The sequence below is a fragment of the Rhinatrema bivittatum genome, chromosome 2 (assembly GCF_901001135.1).
Source record: "Rhinatrema bivittatum chromosome 2, aRhiBiv1.1, whole genome shotgun sequence".
Taxonomy (NCBI): Eukaryota; Metazoa; Chordata; class Amphibia; order Gymnophiona; family Rhinatrematidae; genus Rhinatrema; species Rhinatrema bivittatum.
In genome coordinates, this window is record NC_042616.1 from 490421213 (window position 1) to 490435282 (window position 14070).

At 43.8% G+C, this 14070-nt stretch overlaps 1 protein-coding gene across 2 annotated transcripts in view; it reads right to left on the bottom strand.

Annotated features, from left to right (window-relative positions):
* The window catches only part of LYRM4 (LYR motif containing 4), a 350902-nt gene that overhangs the window by 326153 nt on the left and 10679 nt on the right, over positions 1-14070 (bottom strand). For both annotated transcript variants that reach the window (XM_029590594.1, XM_029590593.1), the window contains exon 3: positions 11898-12041. In XM_029590594.1, the coding sequence (XP_029446454.1) occupies positions 11898-12041 (144 nt within the window). The remainder of the gene's footprint in view (positions 1-11897; positions 12042-14070) is intronic.

Sequence of the window (14070 nt, forward strand, 5' to 3'; positions counted from 1 at the left end):
GGATCCATCTTCCTTTGCTTTTTTTCTTTTTTTTTTTAAAGATGTTCTTTTGGCTTTAATAGCCTCTTTTACCCATGCTGGCAGTTGCTTGTCTTCTTACCTTTTCTAATTCTTGGAATACATCTTGTCTAAGCTTTCAAGATGATGTTTTTAAACAGGATCCACACCTCATGTAAACGTTTACTCTTTTTAACCACTACTTTTTGTTTTTTTCTAATTTCCTCATTTTCTCATAGTATCTTTTTTTTAAAGTTAAATGCTGCCACCAAAGTTTTACTTCATGTCCTTCCTTCAATGATTATGTTATGATCACTATTACCAAGCAGCCCCATCATTGTTACTCTTCGCACCAGATCTTGCTGTGTAGTGAGAATTAGATCTAGGGTACTGTCATCTTTTGTCAACTCCAGGACCAGCTGCTCCATGAAGCAGTCATTTATAGCTTCTAGAAACTTCACCTCTCTAGCATGTCTTGATGAGACATTTACCCAATCAATACTGGTATAACTGAAATCTCCTATTATTATAGGGTTGCCTAATCTGTTAGCTTTCCTAATTTCTATTAGCACTTCGCTGTCTGTCTCTTCATCCTGGCCAGATGGACAGTAGTATATATGAGTGGAGGAGTAGCCTAGTAGTTAGAGCAGTGAGCTATGACCTAGGAGTCCAGGGTTCAAGTCCTGCTGTCGCTCCTTGTGACCTTGGGTAAGTCATTTTACCCTCCATTACCTCAGGTACAAACTTACAGGATGATTCAGTAAAGTGCGCGGGAGCGCGGGCAAACACCCACTCTCCCGGTGCGTGCGATACAGTATTCAAATGAGGCCCGGCGGTAGAAACGGGCAAAAGGAGGTGCTAGGGACACTAGCGCATCCCTAGCGCCTCCTTTTTGACAGGAGCGGCGGCTGTCAGCAGGCTCGGAAACCGGACGCCGGCAAAATTGAGTGTCCGGTTTTCAACCCGACAGCCGCCAACCGACTTCCAATTTTTTTTTTCTTTTTAAATTTTTTTTACTTTTCGGGATCTCTGACTTAATATCGCCATGATATTAAGTGCCGGAAGAAATTAGCACCTACCTTTGGGTAGGCGCTGATTTCTGAAGTAAAACGGCTTGGTTGCACATTTTACTTTCTGAATCGCATGCAAATACCTAATAGGGCCATCAACATACATTTGCATGTTGAGGGCGCTATTAGGTTCGGCGGGTTGAACGCGCGTTTTCCACCCCTTACTGAATAAGGGGTAAGGGAAAACGCACGTCCAATGGCAGGTAAACAGTGCGCTCCGTCTCAGCGCACTGTACTGTATCGGCCTGTTAGACTGTAAACCCTCTAGGGATAGGGAAATACCTACTGTACCTAAATGTAATCCACTTTGAAGCACTGTTTTTCAGTGCAAAAAGCGGAATATAAATCTAAAATAAATTTAAAAAATATATATATTCCCTCAGATATATTTTTCCCAATCACATAGAGAATCTCTATCCATAGAGATTCTACATTGCATTGTGTTTCATGTAGGATTATGATCCTGTTTGAATCTATGCCATCCTTAACATATAGCGCTACACCTGCACCAATTTGACCTGGCCTATCATTTCCATATAATTTTTACCCTTGTATCACAGTGTCCCATTGGTTATCATCCTTCCACCATGTCTCTGAGATGCTTATTATGTCTACATCCTTGTTTAGTGCCATATATTCTAACTCTAATTTTTTTTTTTTTTTTTAAGACTTCTGGCATTCACGTATAGATAATTCAGAGTATGATTTGTAATTGTATTCACAGCCTGCCTAGTAGCTGAAATGGGTAGTTTGAAATCATTTCTCTCTCTCTGCTCTTTATTTTTAGCATCTGGGTTATTTATGCCTTTATCACAACCTCTCTATTGGGATATTCTAACCTACTGATTATGGTTTTATTTATTTATTTATATTACACGCTTTCAAGTACTTCAAAACCGATTCCATTCACGTACCTAAGTATTTACCTGTCCCCAGAACACTTACATTCTAAGTTTGTCCTGAGATAATGGGAGGGGGGGGGGTGAAGTAGCTTACCCAAGGTCAAAAGGAGCGGCAGTGGGAATTTAACTCTGGCTTCTCTGGTTCACAGCCCTGCTGCTCTAACCATTAAAGCTACTCCTCCAGTATTCTTTGACGATATTGACCCATGTCCTCCTGAGTGACTGCTGGCTATTTCCCATAATTTAGTTTAAAAGCTGCTCCATCTTCTTTTTAAATGTTAGCACCAGCAGCCTGGTTCCACCCTGGTTAAAGTACAGCCCATCCTTTAGGAATAGGTTCTCCCTTCCCTAAAACTTTGCCCAGTTCCTAACAAATCTAAAGCCCTCTTTTCTATACCATCGCCTCATTCATGCATTGAGACTCCAGAGCTCTGCCTGCCTCTGGGGTCCTGCATGTGAAATAGGGAGCAGTTCTAAGAATGCCACCCTGGAGGTTCTGGATTTCATCTGTCTACCTCCCTCTCACAGCATGGACGAAGATTGCTGGCTACGACCCACCATTGTCTAGTCTTACCTGGGTGACACGTGAGGACCACCACCTTCATACCAAGTAGGCAAGTAACCAAGAGATCCTCATGCCCACCAGCCATCCAGCTCTCTACGTTCCTAAAGACAGACTCACCAACTACAAATGCAATCCTAACCCTTTCTTCCTAGGCAGATGGCTATGAAGATGCATTCTCAGTGCAAGAGGATACTGCATCACCTGCTGGGTAGGTCATAGCTACAGGATCACTTCCTGCCACATCAAGGTAATGCTCTCCTTCCAGGCAACCTTTTTCATCCAAGGCATCATAGGGGCAGATCTGGAGATGGGACTGTTCTAGGGTGACCAACTGCCCAGTTCTGGACTGCACAGCTGGTTTTCCCCTCCATTGTACAATGTCCGGTTACACTGTATAACTGGACACTGTATAATCTGGTCAAGGCAGGCAGCAGAGTTAGAAAATGGTGGCCAGGCTAGGGCCCAAATCAGATTACATTTTCCTTCTGGCTGCTGTATCAATCGGCTGGCTGGACACATGCAGGAAACAAAAAAGGCTTCTGCACATGCTCAGGCTCACAGCCTATAGGGCATGAGCATCGGAAAGGGGCGATCCAATGGGGCCATGGTCCCATCTACCCCATCAATTAGGGAGCTGCTGCCAGTGAATGATTGAAAAGGTGAGCTTTGATCCTCCCCCTGCCTACAACTTCTTACAACGGAAGTTACATCAAGATGTAATTTCTGCTGCAAGGAAGGTTTAAAAAAAAAATAAAAAATAGCAGCTTACGTTTTTACCCTTTTTGCTGGTGCTGCTGCCGCCAAATCTCAGCCTTCCCTGATTCTAGCCATGGCAGCTGTGCTGTATCTCTGAATGCACATTGTACAGCACAGGAATTGCCGCCTTAGTTTTGCCGTGCTGCATGTGGGACTCGGCAGGACCCGCCATCATCATGTGGTGGGGGTCTGCTGCTGCTTGGCTCAGCACCACTGTCTTCAGTCCAAGCCAGACCTGCAGCCATCAGCACAGGGACTACAGGTATGGAAAATGGATGGATGGGAGAGCTGGTGTCTGGGTAGCAAAGCAGAAGCAATGAGTAGAGGGAGTAGGGGCATTAGCGAGAGGAAGAGGACTGGAGAGGGAATGAGGTGAAGATAAAATAGGGGAAAGTAAAAGGAAGGCTGAAGAGGGGGAAGAGACAAGTCAGAGAGATAATGGGAGACTAAATGGGGAGGGGCTGATGGGAGAAGATGATTTTGCTGAAGGAGGAAAGACTTTTCTCCCCTCCCCCCAGCCTCCTCCTCTATCTCCTCCTATTCCCACTGCCTCTCAACCCCCCTGTCCTTTTCCCTCAGTCCCTTTCTCATCTGACACCAGCCATTTCCCCCACTATCAGCTCTCTCCTCTAGGAACTTCAGCCATATGGCTAGGTCTTCTCTCAGGGGCTTGATGATTCACAAGCGGTGGGTGCTCATGGGTCAGCCCTACAGTGGCTCAAATCAATCTGCACAAAATTATCCTGACCATCGGAATAACCCACACTGCAAAGGCCAGGTTTCCATTCGAGGGCTTCATGAGTTTCAGCATGACCTTCTCTAAATGTTCTGTGTCTGATATTAGCTTGGCCAACTCTGCCAACTTTGCCAGCTTGTCTTGTGGGAGTCTAGACTCCATGTGCGTGGAGTTCAGCTGAATCCTGAGGAACATGATATTCGTCTGGCCTTGGGACTTGTCTGCCAATGGGATGCCGAACCTATGTGCTAACTCACGAAATGTTTCAAACAACCTTGTACAATCATACGTACTCCCTCCTCCAACGAAAAGGAAATCGTCCAGGTAATGTACCAAGGACCGTGAGTTCACAACATCCTTGGTAGTCCATTGCCGGAAAGAGCTAAATGCTTTGAAATAGGCACAAGATACTGAACATCCCATTGGAAAATACCTGTCATAGTAGAAGGAACACTAACAGCAAGAAGCTGTCTGGGTGCACTGATAATAATCGAAGGCCGACTCTATATCATCTTTAGCTATGAGTGCTCCCTGCCCACACACACCCCGAGTAGCTTCAGTGCAGTATAAAATTAAGCATATTATACTGAGTAGCATTCTGCAGGGATGAAACCATTTACCGAAGCCCCTTCTGGGAAGGATACGTTCTGGATAAGCCTATACTTGCTGAGCTCCTTCTTCAGTACGACCGCTAATGGGGATAAAACCAGAGGCTCAAATAGGGGCTCGGCAAATGGGCTGGCAACACGTCCCAATTGGACTTCTTCTGCTATCTTTTCTCCGATGCCAGCCAACCTCATTCCTTAGTGGGGTGGCTCCAATATCAGATATATATATTTTTTTTTTCTATTGTCTGAGGGTGGATCAGCTGGACATGGCACTGAATTAATTGCTGTGGTGCTATTTGCCCTCGCAACACCCTTACCCTGTGCTTTTCCTCCACAGCCCCTGGTTTTCCCTGTCTATGGAGCCCGATTGGGTTCAAAGGATGTCTGTATCCTGGTGTTCCCGCCCCTCACAGGTCTTTTTATCACTTTTTAAGAGCTCCATGGAGGTCCAGATGCTCTACCTCTCCCCCACAGACTTCTGGCACCCTGTTGGTCAGAGACGCCAGCAAGTGGGTGATCCATAAAGTCAGGATTAGTTTGTCCCAACTCGATGAGTGCTGATTTGTCACTTGCCACCAACACTCCTACTGCGTGCTGTGCTGGGGCCTGCCGAGCTGCAGTCGAAAGGATAGCCTGACAGCATCCATTCAAATATCAGTGCTCCACTGCATGCCCTTACCATACCAGGCCTCTTAGGTGGGACAGTAACCAAATTAACCGGACCCACTCGCTTACATTTATTTTATTTTGTGGGGGTAGGATTGATAACTCTGCAGGTCTTGATCTGGAAGGGGCAGGAAGAGCTACAAGACTGAGCGGGGACAGAAGCACCCTGTTCCAAAAGCTGACTCCCCCCCACCCTTTTTTTTATTTTTTTAAATTAAATATACCAGTCCGCTTACTGCCCCCTGCCTGCACACCATGCCCCTCTGCTCTTCTATTTTGGCACGCACCGAGCGGCAGCAGCAGCTCCTGTTCCCACCTCCCGTTTTGGGTTTGTTTTTTTTAATGCTCCAACTGCTCCTTTAATGCATTATCTTTTTGCTGCCGCTGCCGTACACCGTGTACCAACTGCAGATGGGAAACGGATGCTGGGCTCTCGAGGTCACAGGTGCATGGGACTGCATAAAACGCTGTGTCTGCTGGAATCGGGAGGAAAGGGGGCCAGTCTCTGCTAGCTGGCGGGATTTAAACCTCCCGCTGGCCAGCCCCCATGCTGACGTCAACACACGGCCCCAGTCGACAAACCAGCTGGCCCGGCACAGAGTCGCACACAGATTAACTTGCTGTGTTCAGCGCCGGGCCAACTGGGTGAGGGCCACATCAACTCAATGCTACGCGGGGACCAGCCGTGGCGATGCCAAGGAGCCCATGTGCCGCCACAATGCCGGTGCCACGATGGATGCTGCCTTGGACCGCGCCAAGTATGGGAAGCAGGGGGTGGGGTGGTCGCCTAGCCGGGTGCCATTATTAGCGGCACCTGCACTTCCGCACTGGAGGGCCGCCCTCTTAAGCTATTGTGCTCCAGAGAGCAGGGCAGCCCTAAATAAATACCAGCGTAAGTGTGGTTTATTCATGGTTATACACTCTGCATCTTTTTTTTCAGACAAAGAATACAATGACATTTATTTGCCCAATCCATCAAATAAAGTTTTGCCATAATTTTTTACTAAGCTCTGGCAATGTTTGGATGCCATAGTGAAATCAATGGGACTACCTGCCACTTTGAATGACAAGAACTATACACAGTGCAGTTTCCCCCAGCTCTTAAGAAATGGTCTCAGGTCATACTGTTATGTACTATCCCATGTGAAGGGACAAATTAATCCAATTCCACACAAGCCACATAGGTTCCATTAATGAAAACTCATCATTTAACACAGTAAACAGTATTTTGCTCCATTGAACAGGGTCAGTTCAATCAGGTGGCTTCCTGGCTGCTCATGTTTAGTGGCAACAGACTAGCAGCTCCAGCACAGTTCTTGTTCATGTGAAATTATGAGCAAGAATGGAGAACAGCAGAATTCAGTCCGAAGACAGGAGTGAGAACAGCTTTCTACCTGCCACACAGCCATTAACCAGGGTGCAAAGCACTTTCCATCCTGTCAAAATTATATATGCACACGAGACTACTGAGACCGATCACTGCCAGAAACCGTGATTCACTGTATTATCATTAGTTCTCAGGCACACACCTCCTTGTAATTGCAGGTTACATAAGAGCAACATGTCTGTTTCCACTTGCTACACAAAACGTCAGACTCGGCTTCATGATTTTATTTTAGAGGAAGCAGTAAAGATCAAGGCGGGACCAATTTAAAACGCTTAGGTTCTGAGGCCACAAAGACACAACCCTCCCCCCCAGTAACTCTGGAATTTTATATGCTATGACATATAACCTAAGTTCATTTATGATACAAAAATCCAAAGTGTTACATTATATTGAAATAAAATTAACAAAAATAGCCAGTCAAATCATTTTGAAGGACACATTTTCATATGCACTTTTAACTCTTGACTAAAAAGCATGTAGAGCGGTTTGCCATATCTGTGGACCAAAGCAGAACTATCAGAAACCAAAGCACAACTCAATAAACAAGCAAATTTATAGGCACTTTAGGGTAATCTCACCCGTAATGATTTAACAACATTTGGCTTCAAAATAAAGGGTTTCCTGTAATCTAAAGAGCACAGTTTGTAAAACTACATACAACAAAACATTCGGATACAATTAGTGGCATCTGGAAGGACATTCTCACAATACTGTTAAAAAAAAAGTTAACAATATATTTTATTTTTTTCAAAAAAGCTTATCCAATTCAATTCATTTGAGCTTTAAGACATGCCCTGTCTCCATATATGTTCTAAAATGTCCCTCGGAAATGAGCAAAATAGTTCAGAATCCACACGTTTGTTTTAGTGAAGAATTTGCTTATTTATTTCAGCAACTCCACAGTTTTTAATGCAAATCAATTCTTTTAAATATTAACATATCCCCCAATACAGTATCCGTGTTTCGCCTTACGGCTGCATCTGGAGGGACGGCAACAAATCTTAACAGATCTGAGATGTTACAGCATTAAAAACTGTGGAGTTGCCGAAATAAGCAAATTCTTCACTAAAACAAACATGTGGATTCTGAAATATTCTGCTCGTTTCCCTTGGTTTGCATATATTACGTGCAGAATTACTCTTCTTCTAAAATGTCCCTCAACATGCATTTGAAGGTTGGCCATCCTAGGGACACAATATTGCTTTTCCAACGAAAACTGGGCTCTTCAGCCTTAGTCTTTGGCTCCTGATGAATGGTTTGATTATTCCTTTCGTTTTTCACTCCTTGCTTTTCCTATTTTTGTTACTTCTTCATTCCTTCTTTTTCTCTCTAGTTATCTCAGCTTTTCTTTACATATATCTGTCTTTGTGTAGTCACTCGCCATTTTATTTATTTATTTATTTAGAGCTTTTTTATACCGACATTCATGACATTTCTTGACTTTTATACCAACATTCATGATATTTTCAGGGCTCTTTTCTGTGTGCCTCTCTTCTCTGTTCATTATGCCTTCTAATGTCTTTTAGCCTCTCCTCCAGCCACTGCTTCTCTTTGCAGACTTTTTCCACCAAGATACTCTCTCTCTCTACCAGTCTGTCTCCTCTTCCTCCCTGCCAGATTCTCTCCCTAAATCATTTTCTTCTCTAAGGGTCAGATTTACTAAGTCTTTTGCCCATAAACACAGAACAGAAAAAAAAAAAAAAAAGCCTTAGCAAATCGGGCCCTTAATCTCCTCAGTCACTTAACTAAGTCCAATCTGTTTCTCCCTCCTCTTCCCCCTGTTTTCAGTCTCGTCCTGCCCTTCCCTGCCATAACCATTACTTCATCAAGACTTGAGCTGTGCAGCACCAGCAACTCTGTGCTATGCCCTTAGCGTTGGGGGGGAACAGGGCACAGCTACCGGCACTAAAAGGCTCAAACTTACATCGAGTGTGCCAAGCACTGCAGGCTGCAGAGAAAAGAAAGGTAACAAGAGGAGTTGGGAGGCATGGACAGTGGCTCCTCTTGCTCTTGGCACATTTAAAATTAATTGACAGGCCAGTGTAGGAACCTGAGCGGGAAAACACTGTGTGCCCAATTTTAACACTCAGATTAAAATACATTTTATTTTTAACTCCCAATGCAATAAGCTAATGCTATGCAAATGTAGCAGGAATTTAAAAAAGCAGGTTGCCTATAAACTGTGCGTTCAGCACAGGCCAGACACACATTTTAACCCGGAGGAAGGGGGGAGGGCATCTGCTGCCACTGACCTGGGTAAGTCAGAACTTATCCGCAATGTACTTCTCTGACATTTTTTCCATTTCCCTCCCCCCTCCCTTTTTTTTTTTTTTTAATGGGATTTAAGTGCCAGCGCAGTAACACTGGAAAATTAACTCCATCTCTGACCTAGGAATTAAGTTTCCAGCCCTAGGAAAATGCCAGCCGGGCCAGGGCACCTTTCTGCATCGGGGAGTAATGCTTAATGCCCTCATCTGCAAGGGATTTCCATGCAAGGGTGCTAAGCATTACTCACAAGTTTTCAACGCACATTTTGTGCAGGTAAAACTCCTTCAGGCATTGGCAGTAAAGCTTTATCTGCACACAATGTGCATTGAGCCCTTCTCACAGTTTTACCCTCCCATCTCAAGGCACTTTATCGCATCGGCCTGTGAGGCGCAGTTAGGTGCTGGGCTCAAGCCTTCTTAAATCTCACCTTTAGCGCTAGGCTGCGGCTACTAATGGCCCACTGCATTGCACAGCTCTGTTAATGCTGAGACGAGTGGCTGCTCGCAGCCCTGAACGCCTCCTTCCCCTTCCTCTGCTCTCATTTTCTCCCTTCAAGTCCCCCATCTTTTGTTTCAGCTCTCAGTCTCCTTCTCCCTTCCACCATGCTCTTTCCCTGTATTCCCTCCTCTTAGTCCACCCAAATGGATTATTGGCTTCGGAGAAATCTGGGGAAAAGGAAGGAGAAAAGGAAAAGTTATACTATATATAACCGTACCCCTCCTCTTCCCGCCAAAGAAGCATCTGTTAAAACAGTGCAGGGGATGGAGTTAATCGGAGCACAGGAGAGCCACATTTCAGTTACTACAACTAGATTTGTCAAAAGCACCCAATAAAGAAACTTTCAAAAAGCACATAATGCATTATTTACATTAAAAATGCTCGACTCTTCTGACTCTGTGTGATTCATCACACTGTTCTCAGCCTTCCCTTTGCTTTCACAGATAATCTTCTCCTGGGTCTCCTTTCCTTTCTCCCCTCTATTTGATCCTTTTTATGTCACTTGGATTTTTCTTTTCTGCTTCTCACCCCTTTTCAAACACTACATGCTCAAGTTTTACACTCTCGTCCATCTCTCCCATCATTCACAACTTAATCCACTATGACTTATTCCTCAATTTCTCGCTCTCTCTCTAAGACTCTCTCATTAACTCCTGCCACCAAATCGCTCTGCCACTCATGCCCAGTACTCCATCTCCGCACTCTCGCTTTACTCTCTCTCAACTCTCCATCTGGTCTGGTTTCTCTCTATTTTCTGTCAATCATTCGCTTAGGCTTCCTTCTTTTACCACCAAGCCCACCGCCCCCCCCCCCCTCCCAAAAACATACATTCCCATTGCCCTCTGTTTCCCCTACTCCTCATCTCCAAGCTCCTGGGTATCAGATTCAGAAGCAGCAGATGCTATGGGGACTGTAACAATTTGCACTCTCTGGCCTTACAATAGTCCTAGCTCTTCTCTCTATGTACTACAAGAAACTTGTGCACAGGGAAGCAGAGAAGAGATACATGAAGGGATAGGGAGTGCCCTTCTCATTTTATTTAACTTATAAATTGCTTGCGTCCAAGCAAGGAACTATGTTAAAATACAATAAATAAAATACATTATGATAAAATATAGCAGAATACTATTATATACAAATCAAAACATACATCCACAATGAAAAAACAAACTACATCAACAGAGTTACATATAGACTCATAGCTTCTCTAAGTCCCTGTGGCATACTTCTACAAGTATTCCTGGGATCAAAAGGTAAGACTGAAGCGAAAAAATAGAGAGACGAAGTATACGCCTGTGCTTTAGCCTGGACAAAAAATGACTGAGGAGGTTCACAAGGCAACAGCCACACAGAACCTCCTGCACATGCTCAGTAGAGTTCAAAGCTCTACAGCTGAGAGACAAGTCTGTCCGGTGCCACTGGATAACATCACCCAGAATTAATGGCTTATTCAACCTACTTATCGACGGAAAATGAGAACTCCAGCATCAAGGCTCTGGCCTATTGCCACTCCGAATCATTAGTACTGGAATATACAGTAACTCAGACACAAAGACAGCCTCTCTTGCCCTTGTGCCATAAAGGGTTAACTATTAGTAACTAGAAAATGAGATACTTCAGAGCATATTGGGCCTCTCGCAACATTTTAAAACAAATAACTACTGGTTTTGTCTTCCTCACAATGAATAGAACATGGCAGCAGATGAAAAAACCACAAGGCCCAGCTTGTCATGTATGTCTATTATCCCTTCCCTTTACAATGCTGCAGTCCCTACCTGATCTCTGTCTTTACCCTCAAGTCCCCACAAATAAGGATCCCAGGCTTTCATGGGTCCTATGCTGTTGGAATGATCTTTCTAGAAATGCAATGCTGTCATTCAGATCTATCAAAGAGAACGGCGGAAGCAGAACTGTATCATCTGCATAAGGTTTGAGTTGATTTCCAGTGAACACATTAGCAACACAATGGTCAGAGCCGTTTGCTCAGATTAGAAGCATTTTACCTGGCTAAAGCAGCTGTCTGAAAACTGCCCGCCCTCAGTGCAGTTATAAGCAAGCATGTTAACTGCATTTATAGAAGCGTTTCCATGGCCACATTTAGGTCACAGAGGAAAAGTAAGATGGCAGATTCCATTTTCAAATTGACATATGCTATTTTCAATTTTAAAACAGCAGGTGCCTACATAAGAAACAGGTGCTGTCTGCAGGTGCTTTGCATTGGCGGCAAGGTTCAAAGCAAAAGTATGCACAACCTAATACAAATAGTTTGAAAACTGCCTCCTAACTTTTGCACTATGTATTCTAAGTATGGTACTGATCATTCTGCAAACCTTAGTTTTAGCAGCACTAACATACAGCATCAGAGGGAACTGAGTGAGCACAAGATAAAGATACATACTGGTTTGGGCAATCTGATGTGGACCCACCCATTCCTCTTTTCTTACCTGTAGTTGTATGAACTGAATTTCTTGCTCTCCCTCAACATGGCTTTGTAAAGACTCAAAACTTGTGCCCTGCTGGAAGATGCCATTCTGCAGCACAGTTGTGAACTTGCATCAAAGTCCACTTTAAAGCGCGTACACTTATGCCTGAATGAAAGTGGGAGATACAAAAACACAGTACACATTTTTAAATTCAGTCTGAACAAGACCAAAACCAAACAGCTCATGATCAACGACACAGGCAGAGTTTAGTGGATCAGAATTGAAGATTGTGACAACAACCTAGGAAATCAGGAAAATAAAATGATAAAAATCCCCAATATGATTGAACAAGGCCTAAAGTTCTCACAAAGGGCTTTTTCACTTTCTATGGAAATCATCTCTATTGTCATTGATTTTTTTCTTTTATTGTCCTGTTGTCATTTTCCAGGCTTTTTCTAATTATTACTGCACTAATAAAGCCCATCTGCAGGTGAATACCCCAGATTAAGGACAGTGCTTACAAAGGCATTTTGCAGTATTTCAGTCTCTGTCTAATTTGTTTCCTGCTTCTTTTGTAGTCAGGCTGACTACAACAGTTTCCTTCTTCTTTGGGGATCCTGGCACCATGAGCCTTCATTTGCAACTACCCAGAGATTTTCCCCCTACTTCATGTTACCCCCTCCCCAGATATTTCACTGACAGTCCTTCGGCCAGGGGACTACCACTACCCCTTTTCTCCTTACACAGGGGCAGTGAATTCTGCCTCTGCAGTATCCCCAGCTGGCCTGGGAACTGAACCAGGGACTTTTTTTTCATGGCTTCTCTTTCTCATGCATTTGCAAAAGCACACAGTCCACAGTATGATTCAGTAGTACAGACTCTGAGAAAGGGAAAGGCAAGAAGAATCGCAGTACTGGAGATTTAGGCATGTTCGCGGGATGAAATTTATCAGTGCAAAATAAAAATCGATTCATCTCAAGCATGTTTCACAATCAAGAGGAACTTGCTCAGCATTTTAAACACCACTCATGCCACATCCGGCGAGAGGAAAAAGAGTGCCCCAATAACAGATTCCCACACCGGTTTCTGTCTGGGGATGTCTTTCCAAATGATATGAATGAGAGTAAATCAATCTCCTCCCAAAGAGTTCCAGGGTATATACTGGAGGAAGGCAAGTCAGGTCTGGTTTTCAGGATATCCACCATGAATTTGCATGAGGTTTATTTGCATGCACTGCCAATGTTGTCTGAAAACCACTCATATGCATATTCATGGTGGATATCCTGAAAACCAGATCTGTTGTTGGCACTTCAGGGCCAGAGTTGCTTACTAGGGGTATACATTTTGCTGAGGATATCATTCTGTCAGGTTTAGGCTAAATAAACCTACAAGGACTGGAGGTTTAAAAACAAACTAAAACCTTATCTCTAAAAAAAAATAAAATAATTTTCAAAGAGGAGGAGAAGGGATTTTTCTGGCACTGTCAGATGAGCCCATTTTCCTACTCCATCCAGAACAAAAGAGGCGACTAAGCACGTCAATGCAAACAAACACCAACATGGAACATAGAAATAAAATCTGTTTTACTGTGACTATTTATAAATGTTATTCATTTCTCCTTAGTATTTTTATTTAATCAGTTAGCATAGATATTTCACCCATGGTAGTAAGATCTCTTCCCCATACAAATTCAAACCACAAATTACGGCTACACAGACACCAGTGAACATAAAAACTTGCAAAACTTAATGTACCTGCATGGCACCCATCTGTTCCATAACCAGTCATGAACGGTTTCACTCAAACAGGCCAATGCAATAGCGCGGAGGTTAACGAGTGCTTGGACGTGGTCCATAACCCCCCATGCAATAAGGGGGATCAGCATGTCCAAAACGCACATCCAAACTTGCACGTAACTGATAGCGCTCATCACATGTAAATTTCATGTAGATGAGGCTATTAGCTATTACCCTGTGATGCAAAAAAATCCCTGTGCACCCAAGGCGCATTTTTTAAGCTATCAAATTTTACGCCTGCCCAGAGCAGACGTACAGTCTTCCCGTGTGTCAAGGGTTCAGCTTAAAAACAAAAAATAAACCCCTGCTTTTCTGTGGTTCCTTCTACTTAGTATCGTCGTGATACTATATAGGAAGAACACAAAAAGCAGCACCTTGCAAAAAAAAGAAAGGGTCTG